The following is a 13391-nucleotide window of genomic DNA, read 5'->3' as shown; positions in this document are numbered from 1 at the left end:
GTTTGACACTACCGCGTTTTCCGCGCGCTAAACTAACATACGGCTACCTACGTTGTGATTGGTCAGCTCAATGGTAGTAAGTCTATGTGTTTTTGCAAATATTTGGTTTTTACTCAGTGAATGCAGTTCTCAGCCAACAACGCATTGAGTTAATTAAAACTGTCAAGTCGTAGTATAAATTAGTTCCATATGTTTCTCATGAAAATAGTTCCCCATAAAGATTGGTTAAGTGTTTTCTGCTGAAAGCACCCAATTTCCTTTCCTGGGTTATGTCTGGTTTCAAGTTTTCTGAACACCCACTTTATGCGAAATCTGTATGCCCTTTAAACATTTATCACCAGTTAGGATTAAAGACTGGCAATAAGTTCGTTGGCTTCACTAACAGATCTACAGGAACTGTGCTCTTGCGTTGCAACCCTTATGCAGCAGTTAGCTGCTAGGCATTATGCTATGTGGCATATTGTAACTAACAGTTAGGATACTTAATAGGTCTCACTCACTTTTTGTCTTAATGATGATATGGTCTGTTTCTAGGAAGACACTATTATCGTCTATTTATAGAATTATTCGGGTGCCCGTACTAATATTTATGTATGATTTACACCATATTGCTAGTATAATTAACTCTACATATTTACTAACAATATTATGAGCCTTCATATACATCAACCAATGCTCACTAGTGATTTTTCGTCTAATCATGTCATGGAGCATTGAAGTAGGCACCCCGACTCTAAATGAAGTTCAAAAAGCCATATCTAATCTGAAACGAGAAAGAGCAGCTGGTCCAGATGGACTGGTTCCAGAGGTCTTTAAGTATGGTGGTCCAGTATTAGCGATTAGGTTGACCAATATTTTAGCTAAAATCTGGGAGCTGGGCGTAATCCCATCTGACTGGTCGCAATCACTTATTGTCCCTGTGAATAATAAAGGGTCAAAATCATTCTGTGATAACTATAGAGTGATTAGTCCAACTAATGTAGTGTCTAACATGCTAACCTCAATTATTATCGGACGCCTAAAAAACAACTCGTGAACTGCAAACTCGAGAAAACCAGGCTGGCTTTAGATCTGGTGGCTGCATCGACCACATAATCACCATTCGTCAGATTTTGAAACACAAGCATGCTTATCGGCGTGCGACAATCATAGATTTTGTTGTCTTGAAAGAAGCATTTGACTCTGTAGACCGACAGCTTCCGTGGCAGTGTCTGTCATTGGAAGGTGTACTTCAGAAGTTCATAAACCTTGTGAAGGCTCTTTACTCTAACACTGCTAATTGAGTCAGAGCTTATGCTGAACTGTTATCCGATTTCGCAACCTTAAGTACTGTCCGACAAGGCTGTCCACTATCTCCATTTTTGTTTAATTTCATCATAGACCTACTGCTGTAAATAATGTTCTCATCGACTGAATTCTCGGGCCTTGATCTCCTTCCAGGAGGTTTACTTATCGGCTTAGAATACTCAAATGACATATTCCTGTTTGATAAAGATGCTAATGAAATGCAGTATTTTACTAGCACTGAGCAACAATGCCAGGACGTTTAGAATGCGTTTATCCCCTCTAAATGTAAATTGTCGCTTCGTGACTGGCCGTCGTCAACATCTGGCTAGGGAGTGAAATAGTTGAACGCGTTGACAACCTCACTTATCTTGGAAGTCTGATCAGCTCTAATGGATTGGTGTCTGGCGGAATCTTTGGACAGATTCAGAAAGCTTGTTTAGCTTTCGTCAACTTACGTCATCTATGGCGAAGGCGAGATATCCGTCTATCAATTAAGGGAAAAGTATACTGCGCGGCAGTTCGTTCTGTTCTACTTTACGGCTGCGAAACGTGGCCATGAAGAGTAGAAGACACTCGTAAGCTACTAGTATTTGACCACAGATGCCTTAGAAATATTGCTCGCATCTTCTGGGGTCACTGGGTAAGTAATAGTGAGGTTGGACGCAGGGTATTAGGGAATGATGGTAAATCAGTTGATGAGGTTGTGAATCTTCATCGACTGAGATGGTTGGGCCACATGTTGCGTATGCCTAGACACCGATTATCACGACGCGCAATGTTGGAGACTCTGGGTGACATGGCTCAGAATCGATCACAATGGTATCGGTGTATACAATTTCTGTCTTCCCTTAAACCGCGAGATTAAAATTGCTTTGTATCTTTCCTTATACGAACTAATTCTTTCTTCCTATACTATATCCTTATATGCAATCTTTCCTTTATATATTACCACCACTGAATTAACTACTTCTATGAATCCGGTGTTCATCTTGTTGTGTTAATGAGGTATGGCAACTTGGACCGATGCACGTATATTCCTGGTTCTACGTTACAGCTGAATGACTCCATGTCATTATCCTCTTAAATGATCTGTATTTCTCACTGTGCTCCCTAATTTGTTGCTATTAGTTCAATCAAATAATGGTTTTTACTAGTTTTTTAAACCTCGGTAATTCAAAACTCATCTTTTTCTCAGTTCATCTATACAGTTTTTATTTCCTATCTGTATTCAAAACTCCTGACTACATTTAAATGTGTTGGATTAATGCCACTCTTACGTAAACAAAAGGCAAGTTCTTCAGCGCAAATATAATCTCTTTTTGTAGTTAAATATATTATTTTTGGTAGGTGGTTTACCATCACTCGGTCAAGAAGTAATCTATGTCTTCTTGACTAAACAAATGAGTGATAATTTTCCCGGTATTGGTGAAAATCATGTTAGTTGTCGATATTTCTGCATGTCATCCAAAAATTTCATTATTTCATGCGCTCATTAATATATATATACCTTACCTCACTGAATGTTATAGATTGCGCATATGAAATCTCATACCATAACTTAATAATAGGTGACGTCTGAATCTTTGGAAATAATTTATAAGGATTCAATTTGATTCATAATGATGTGATTAGTACAGAGTAAAGGTAAATGACTAAACAAAAAGCACCAAGTGCTATTTCAAGATGTAAACCTCTGAGAAGCTACTCAACTAGTGTTTGTTTAACAGGAACCTAAAGTAGACTGAATAAATTGTAGAAGTAATAGGTCTTGACCTTAATGTACAGTAAGCGTCAAATTAGAGTTCAAGTAGGAATATTCTAATATTTTTAGAGTTCTAATATTGCTGATCAGTAAAAATGAACTTTAGCATGACTGTATACATAACTAGAGTAGAATATGATTCTAGATCTTTGGTAATGAAGTTGCTCCTGTAATTTATCGGGTTATTTCTCGTACAGCTGTGTAGTGGTCATATATATTGGCTAGAAACATGTGATAGCTGGTAAGGTTGTTTCAAAACAAACATTACATTTACTTCAAACCTTTTTCATTAAGTTCAAGCTACTGGTTTTCACAAGCCTACAGTATCATGAAAACTTGTGTTAAAGAGCTTTGAGTAATACCTTTTACCTGATCAGTTGCCACTTCAGTTTGCCTGCTTCCATAGAACACTGATTAGTAATATGTGGGGCATATTCCTAGTCAAAACTTTCAATGAATATCTTGTTTCATCACATTTTTCACCATGCTCGTATTTTAAGATTATTTATCGACATCCGACACCAACAATTAATGATCTTTAAACAACTGCATGGGATTTACAGTGTAGTTTAACTGTTCATCAGAGACTATTATCTTTGTTTCCATCGGAATATGCATTTAATCCACTTGTTAGCTTCCCTCATATTGCCGTTTCTTTTTCAGTTGTTTGTTCGATGCCATAGGCAATAATAATGTGCGGCATTGATTTGATTTGATTGATTTTTGATAGATATCACCCCTGGAAACTTTAAGACAACTCACATTCTTTTAGTTCTAATCGCTTATTATATCACTTGTCACCCATCATAATAAATAGCATAGTCTGAGCTAATCCAAACAAACCCGCCTAACTAAATAGCTTATTTTTAGTCTTTGATGGACCATTCGAGGTCAAGAGAAAAAATTGGAAATTAATAAAGACAATAATGTATATTCTGATAATTAACAATAGTATTGGCACTACAATAATAATGGTTTATATGCATGTTTGCTGCTTGTGTTGTCACAAAAACCCCAAAGTTCGTTTACAATTTATGTTTTTATTAGATAGCTCTCAGAAACTTGGTCAGTTATGCTGGTATCAAATATAGAGCTGGTCATCACGTACTTATAAGTAGATGAATGATTCTGTAAAACGTCGCCAAGATATTATTACCGTTTGCAAAGTAATCAAAGCGCTAGTTCATAACATGAGAAAAGTTGAAAAAATGTCATATTTTAAGTAGTTATCAATGTGAAAAGTTCGGTAAACTAAGAAAAGCACTCAACAGTGCTTATTCATAAAATGTTAAAAGGCAAACTATGTGGAAAAGTCAGTCAAAATTTACATCTTCAATAGCCCCCAAATGCCCTGGTACGGCCGAGAGTGGGGAGAGTCCGCTCTCCCTCTCGAAATGCTCTCACATGGCCACGCGTATATAGCCTCTGCCAGGGAAGTCCTATTCACTGCCTTCTCGTGGCGGGGGTGTTGTTTACAAAAATGAGAGGACGAAAAGCGAATGTCCGGCGCTTTAACCGGATTCCAAACCAATGGTGCACATGGGCTCCAGCATCCTGCGGGAACAAATGGCGTATGAACCAATCGTTGGTCACCGGCTACCATGGGACTGCATCTCCTTACGATGCTCCACTGCCTTATGGATCAGACCTTCAGGTCGAAGACTCGGGGAGTGGCCCCCTAAGAAAACAACCTGCTTCGGTTTGGGTACCCGGGCAGTATCATAGCCCTCACACATATCGAATGAGATTTGCGTGGCACATATGTATTTGGTGCCTCTTTGTACCAATATCTGTGTTGAAATAAATAAAATAATAATTTTCAATAGCCTCCTCAGATTTTCAATTATCTGTAAGTACCTTTCATTCATCTTGAAATTCCTATTCTCGTAATGTTTCACCAGTTATTGTAACGTCAAAACAATTTGATTCGTTACCATAAGATTGTGTTTCAACTGATATTTTTAAAATTCAGCCTTACTCTGTAGTGAAACAGTAACCCACTAGAACATAACTATAAAAAGAATTAACTAATTCAAGTGTTTAGAAAGAAAAATTCCGTTTTTTCTAGTTACTTCAGTTGTATATCAGGAATATAGAAGAATTTTTTGAGTAGTTTATGTTACAGATTGACAGTAACTGAAACAACCAGTAGAAACCAAGGAACACTAGATAGTTGTTTCGATCAAGTATGGAAACCCTCAATAGTTCACATTCATGACTACTGGAATACCGTTCTGTAATCCACATCTACAATCTCAGTAAAGTCGTGGTATTACGCTATCACTGTTTATTGTGATAGGTGATATCTGTATGTTAATCCTGGCCTTATCAAACTCCATCGTTCTTATATTTTTATTAGAGTTTTGGAATTTTCTGAATTCGATCATCAGTAAGCTAATGATTTATCAGAATGAAAGGATTATAGTGGTTGTACAGTTTAGAAATTATTAACATCACAGACATTGACTTCATCTGGACATCCATTGAAAACCAGGAAATGTTGAACAGCTGTTTTTGTCTAGGATGAGACCATCCAGAGATCTTGTACATAAAACTTACACTTCCAGAAAATCAGTAGTTGTACTCGACATAAAGTCATAGCTCATAGTGCAAATCATAGTTAAATATGCAGATTTTCTGTCCAACGCAAACTGAACTATTAATTTTATAAAAACTGGAAAATCTTTCACGAAATTCATGAATTATTGAAGGATGTTTATAAACCTAAAATATTAAAGAAAATGGCTCTTTTCATGTATATCGTGCCTTTCAGATGAATGTCATGAAAACTGGTAGGCTGATACAAGACCATCGGTCAGTCCGTGAGTCAGCAACAACGTAGGACTTCGTACGTACGTACATCAGTTCAATTCGCCATACTACACTAGCACTGAGATACAATTGTCGACTCAAATCCCGTAGTGTTAGAGGTAGTGAAAGTATAAGCAGTAATCGGAAACATTAGGGTTTGAAGATGCTATTCAAGAAGTGTAATCCAGTGAAATAAATTTGGAAAGAGAAAAAAGGAACACAAATAATTCAAAAGATTAGAATTTGGAAGAACACAAAGAGTGGATACAAGACCATGGTAACTATCAACCTCCTGTATTGATGAAGTCATGAGACGTGTGAGACCCATTATGTTTTCTGATCGTCACTTTACTTTCCAGATGAATTTTAATGAACTAGATTGGGGAAGTCATATATGCACATGGTTCTAACAAAGTGACGCATTTTGAAAGCCTTATGTACCTGAGGGCATCCAGAAATGTTATGGACATTCGAGACTGAAGTGGAATAGTTGTACTGATAAGAATATGGAGCATTTTGAAGGATATATGATTCGTATATTCCCTAGATTTTGTGAAATAAATATTTTATGCTGTCAGTTTACATATTTATAGGATGGAGTTGTTTACGAAGTCTAAATACTGACAAATTGTAAACCATTTTAAGAAAAAAAATTATTATTTACCTTAATACAGCCATTTTTGTTACGAGTTATGTAGAATAGGTGGTTTGTAGCTAGTAGTGAAATATATGATGTGCGTTTTATCCTATTTGTGTCCCGTTAGCTGAGTATGCTTGCACCTCAGTGCTGATTTTTACACTAGGATTCGAACGTGGTACTCTTCGCCTCAAATGCTCTATGCGTTGTCCACCAAGCTACTGACGAGTCCCGTATGGGACGAAACCACGTCCTGGAATCCACTGCCAGTCAAAGTCTATTCGTTCTACTTAACTTTAGCAAAACTACCCATTATTATTATTGTTAATAGCTTTATTCAATATTATGTGTTTAGTGCAGTGTGAAATTCTCAGCACACAATATTTCAACAAGTTTCCCTCGCAAAAATCAAAGAAATAGATAACTGCATCCATGAAATAAGTAAACAAAGAGTCTGAAATTAAATGAAATCGAGGTAATCCGCACAGGATGCTTATATACCACCAAAGACTGATCAAATCTCGTTAAGAATGTCAGTGTGATAATTCAGAGTATTTGGGTTTTGAATGTATGGAAGATATTTTCAAACGAGAGATTATATTTGTAGAAAATCTCAGCAACTGAAATTATAAACGATCAAACGGGTATTTAGTGTGATATTTGCTCGTAGACGTTTACGCTAAGCGGTTATCTTAATCGAAAGTTAAAAAGAAATGCCATCAGCAAATTTCCTACATATGACTACTAAGTGTCAATGGATTTATTTTAACTAGTGGACGTATCTTAGTGGTTAATTATATTCACAATATTTGGAAAGTGTGACCTTTATTATTTGCATTGACCTACAATGTAAGTGGCGAGAAATCTCCACTCATAGTGGTTACGGATTACTGAAAACATTTGACTGCGGTTATGTCCAGTTTGTGATTTCAGACCCTATGTGATGCTATACTTGTTTCTTGACCGGTAGGTTAGTGATTAAAAAGCTTTTAGCTAACAGCAGGTCACAGGTTCGAACTCCATTCCACATCATCCAGTTTTGGTAACCAGGTAGTAAAATTATGGCTTGCACAAATTGTATTTCTTTTATCGACTCATTTGTTTGGTATAGATTAGTTTTCAAAGCCTATTCCCCTACTTCAGCTTAGATAGCTAGATTGCTATCATTATTTCTCATACTTAGACTGGGCTTGAAAGTCAAGTGTACAACTATGTACCTAATAACTGACTGAATAAAATAAAAATTCAGGTATCTCCTCTTCCGCTGCACATTTGAAACTTATCCACAATCGGTTTTCATATTTTCTCTGATCACTTTGATCATATATAGAGATTTAACTAACAAAGACAGATTACATTGTAATATATGAATATTTAATTGTATTCATTGTAATGAAAGTAAACGAGAAAAATGTTTTCAAGCCCATTTTTGTTTTAAACGTCCTCTTATCAGTGTGATGTTTATAGTACAGTCTATGTAATCTCTTCATGTAGTTATATTACTAATTTCAAAATAAGCCATTTACAATGCAAAATATATTTTGTACTATTAGTAGTGAAATGACAGAATAATGATCGTTACTACCAAAGGTCATTTTAGTGTTGTCGAATTTAACCTAAAATTTGCAATGTATACGTTTCTGCTTCATTCATATATAACTTCAGACACTGCGTCAAGAATTATGTGAAAAATACTTATTTTTTTTAAAAAGGTTAATGAGTCAAGTAAGGATAGTAGTGACGAGCAAGTTTGAGTTTATTGACTTTTATTTACTCATAAAATAATGGTCAAATCGAATGATTCACAAATGTTCTATACCTAGTACAAAAAAACAATATCTGGGTCTTAAATTTATAAGATTAATGGTAAACCATATGAAATCATGAACGGGAAATATAACAAACTATTAGCGTATACTTGGATGGTATATGTTGTTAAGTAATTACATGTTTATAGTTTACACTGTTTTTTCGGTTTAATTGGTAGTTGGTCATTTATTGCTATAGTGGCCAATATCATGTTTTTAAGTTGTCAGTGTTTATCGAGTTCTTTCGATTAAGTCACAACATTAACTGTCCCCAAGTGCCATGGTACGACTGAGGGAGGGGGAGAGTCCGCTCACAAAATCGTGTCAGTTTTGATTAAAATGAGAAATCACTATTAAAAGAAAGCAGTCAGGTAAGGAAACAAATGCCCTGGCACAGATGAGGGTAGGGAGAGTCAGCTCCCCCTCTCCAAATGCTCTCATATGGCCACGTGCATACAACCACTGCTAGGGAAGTCCTAATTATTGCCTTCTCGCAGCGAGGGTGTTGTTTACGAAATTGAGAGGATGGAAAGCGAATGTCTGGCGCTTTAACCGAGTCGGTGGTTACGGAGGACCCATCTAGAGATGTTGGAAAACCCTGATTCCGAACCAATGGTGCACATGGGCTCCGAGATCCTGAGGGAATATATAGAGTACGAACCTATTGTCGATCACTGGCTACCATGGGACGGCATCTCCTGACGTTGCTCCACTGCCTTGTGGATTAGACTTCTGGGTTAAAGGCTCATGGAGTGGCCCCTTAAGAAGGCCCACATGTTTCGGTTTAGGTACTCAGGCAGTCTCTCCCAGCCCTCACACAAATCGAATGGTTTATGTGGCGCATATGTATTTGGTGCCTCCTTGTACCAATGTTTATGTGTTTGAATAAATAAATACATTTTAAACATGTCTGTAGTTTTGCTCAAGTCTATCAGACAACTGCATTTTATCCACATCCATATCTGAAACCAGCCTAGTTTTCTTGGGTTTGCTATTAACGAATGTTAGTTAAGCGTCGGATGATTACTGAATCTAGTATTTTAGGCACTCTATTAGTCAAACGAATTTCTGGTCTGACCTTAGTCGAAACCGTTCAGATGGGATTACGTTCAGTTCCCAAATACTAGCTAATATATCAGTCATTTTCATTAATAAAACTAGACCATCACCTGTTACTGATCTTTAAAGTTAATTTATCAGGTTCTATTGGTTTTCCTCGCCTCAAATAAGGTATAACTTTATTAATTTCTTCAAAATAATAGATAGTTTACGTCGATTGTTTGAAAGTAGTATGTAACTCAAGGCCAGTAAAATTGTTCTTTGAAGTGTCCTCCCTATCGTTCCAATCGTTTCGTATTGTGAATCGATTAGAGTCCTGTCTTTTTGGAGATAGACTATATATATATATTATTGTATCAACTACTAAATTATCAGTTTAATTAAAATGTTTCATATCTCTAATTTTAGCTTCATTGAATATTTTAAAGTGAACAGCAATTATTCTACATAATAATAATATTCACATTCATAACATCTTTAACATTGAACCCTCAAATTGTGATCAATTCAAACATTGAATTTATTTTTCTTCCTGTAATTCATCTAAACAGAAATTGGAAAAGCTATACTATTGCTAGGCGTAGTAGTAGGTTATAATTCACAAAAAAGAATGACAGTTGACTTTCTATCATGTGGAACATGTTTTGTTACTTTTCGTCTCTCTGATATTAATATGTTTATTGAGCATAAAAAAGCAAGTTGTTGTTTCTTGAAATCACCGTTTACTTCAAATTTAGAAAATAACAAATATCCTTCATTGTTACCATCATTAACATCATCATCAACATCGTCGTTTTCTTCTTCACCTCCATTGATGACATTATCATGTTCAAATGTTATGGACAATATTAGTAATAATAATAATAATAATAATAATAATAATAATAATAATAATAATAATACTTTATTAGAATCACAAAATAGTAATACTATCTTTTTAAAATGTGTTCAATGCTCTCGTAAATTCACAACTCCATGGACATTTTTAATGCATGTTCAAGTTGAACACCAATTAATATTTATTGATACAATTGGAAAATTTTCTAAAACATATGAACAACAATTAAAAAATACATTATCATCAAATGTTGAAGAATTATTGAATGAAACTAATGTTAATAACAATGATTTTAATGTTGATGTTGATGATAATGATGAGGATGACGATGATGATGATGATGATCAGTGTGAAAATGGTGTACTGCATACAATTGATAAATTACTCTCAGAAAAAGTGAACAATTCCGATTCTGATACAACAACTACTTCTACTATTACAAATGATGATAATAAATATATTAGTCCTAATAATGATAATAATAAGACAAATAGTACTACTGATACACCTACTATTACAAGTAACACTGCTCATACCGATAACAGTAGTAGTATTAGTATTAATAGTAATAGTCATAATGCATCAACACAAACTTATCTAACTGGAATTAAACAACACAGTATACCTCATAGAAAACGTAAATATGTTAGTTGTTGCATAGGTGAATCAACAGTGACTTGCAATAGACTTAACAATATAAAAACTTGTTCAAACGTGAAAAGTTGTAATCTTACACTTTCATCGTGTTGTAATAATTTATCCACTGGAATATGTCCATATAATCTTAATAGCAATAATAATAATAATGATAACAGTAATAATAGTAATAGTGACAATAATGATAATAGTAGTAATGGCAGTTCTATGAATTCTGATATATATGTCAGTGATTATTGTTGTACTACAGGATCAATTATTTGTAAACCGACAACATGTTCAAATTTATTAAATACTAATGAAATAGTTGCACAAGGTACATCAAGATGTACTGCATCTACGGCAATTGTTAGTTGTTGTATGCGTAAACTTGTCTGTTGTACATCAACACCGGTAACATTACCAATATGTTGTGATCGATCAATGCAAAATGAAATTCATAATAATAATAATTTTATTATTCAAGAAACAAAAACTACCAATACTGCTCGAATTACATGTTGTCCTTGTTCACCGAAAAGATCAATAATCAGCCAGTCATCTGAAGTACAAACTGATTTCGATCCAGAATTCAGTTATTCTGATTATGCTGATTTAGCAATGTTATTAAATGCAGCTACACCGACAACAATTACAAGTCCATTAAATTCAATATTATCACCACAATTACCATTATTATCAGATATGATCATACAACAATCATCATCACCTCCAACATCACCACAACAACAAAATAATGATGAATATTATCAAAATATTGAATTACATTTAAAAAATGACATAATTAATAAACCTTATATTAATGTTGTAAATAGTAGTAATTCTAAAATAAATGATAATTATTTATCACAAATTGATCATATCAATAATACAAATACAGATATCAATAGTGATAATTCAATTATATTGAATAATTCCTCATCATCATCATCGTCAACAATAACGACAACAAATGTTGACATAGATGTAACAATGAAATCAATGCCTGTTTCATCTGGAAATGCTGTAATTACATCGAATGTTAATAATAATGATAACATGATCACATCCACTGCCAATGTTATCTTTCAAATGCCAACAATAATGCATACAAATTTGATTGCTTGTCCTAATATTGATAATAAAAGTAATAATAACAATAATGTCAATAAGTATTACTGTGATTCAATTCCACCAAGACGTTATATCTGTCGTGATTGTGGTACATCATTTCGTCAAAATGTTCACTTACGTAAACATATCATGATACAACATACTAAAGTAAAACCATTCAGTTGTCCTTATTGTCAATATACAACTGTTGAAAAAAGTCATCTTACTGTACATATACGTACGCATACAGGTGAAAGACCATTTAGTTGTCGTGAATGTAATTATTCATCCGCTCAAAATTGTACATTAAAATCACATTATTTACGTAAACATCCAACTAATTTAATTAAATGTAATTATTGTTCTGAATTATTTTTTACTGAATTAGAATTAACTAAACATCTACGTGGATGTAGTTTATCTTTTCGTCAACAGTAACAAATTATTATTGTAAATTGTATTATTTTTTTAAAAAAAGAAGAAGAAGGTGATATTACAATTGTAACTCCGGTGTATTTTCTTCGTAGAATCATAGTAACATGGTGTTATTTATACAGGTTTAGGCTATTATTACTATTATTATTATTTATTCATTATTATTATTATTGTTATTATTAGCACTATCAACATTGTCTGTGATTATTTGTATATTATCATTGTTATTTGCTGTTGTATTCACTATTAATATCAATACTATTACCACTATTAACTGTTACGATTGTCTTTATTGCTTTTCGATGTATTTATATGATTTGAATCACTGACTGATCTTAGTTAGATAACTACTTAAATCGAAGAAGCACTGAATAGTTGTTCTGTCTTAATGTGTACATTTACAACTCCACCAGAAATTGAACCTTACACCTTTAGGTCGCACTACGAAGTATTTAATCTCTAAACTACTGCGTTGTCGTCCAGTGGTTTACTGTCTGATTTCAGGTGTTTCACAGCTATTGTTTAGTGCCATTATTGAGTAACTGTCTCACTGCCGACAAATTTAGACTCCACTGGTCACTGCTTTTAACTAGAACTCTGGGGATTACTGTTGCGTACCGCTGTCATTCATTTCATGTACAAATATACACGCTTCCTATACGATTGCCTAGCCTACTGTGTGAGTGAAGTGACTAAGGAGCTGTAGGTGGTATTCGAATGAAATATACACTGTTAACATCCATAAATCTGTATTTTTGACACAAACAAGTATATATAGACCAGTATCTTGACTGAGAATGTGATCTGCTTTGTTCGATAATATGGCTTGTGCATCATCTCTGACTTACGATTTGACCTTCCATGTTATGTGTTGTATGTGAATCCTCTAGATTTATGATTGATTACAGAGTTATGTTCGTCGATTCCCCCTAAATACTGATAATATTGTATTGAACAACATATATAAGCGAACAATATTGTTTTCGATTAGGTCCTCATCAGGCC

General features: G+C 34.4%; 1 protein-coding gene across 1 annotated transcript; it reads left to right on the top strand.

Annotated features, from left to right (window-relative positions):
- Positions 1-12895, top strand: MS3_00008477 (uncharacterized protein). Its single transcript, XM_012942875.2, has 2 exons — positions 1-76; positions 9773-12895. Exon 2 carries the CDS (start codon positions 9975-9977, stop codon positions 12387-12389), a length of 2415 nt encoding a protein of 804 aa, XP_012798329.2. The 5' UTR covers positions 1-76; positions 9773-9974; the 3' UTR covers positions 12390-12895.
- The last annotated feature ends 496 nt before the right edge of the window (positions 12896-13391 follow it).

The sequence above is a fragment of the Schistosoma haematobium genome, chromosome 6 (assembly GCF_000699445.3).
Source record: "Schistosoma haematobium chromosome 6, whole genome shotgun sequence".
Classification (NCBI taxonomy): domain Eukaryota; kingdom Metazoa; phylum Platyhelminthes; class Trematoda; order Strigeidida; family Schistosomatidae; genus Schistosoma; species Schistosoma haematobium.
Note: the sequence above shows the minus strand (reverse complement) of the source record. Positions and strands in the feature narration are given on the sequence as shown.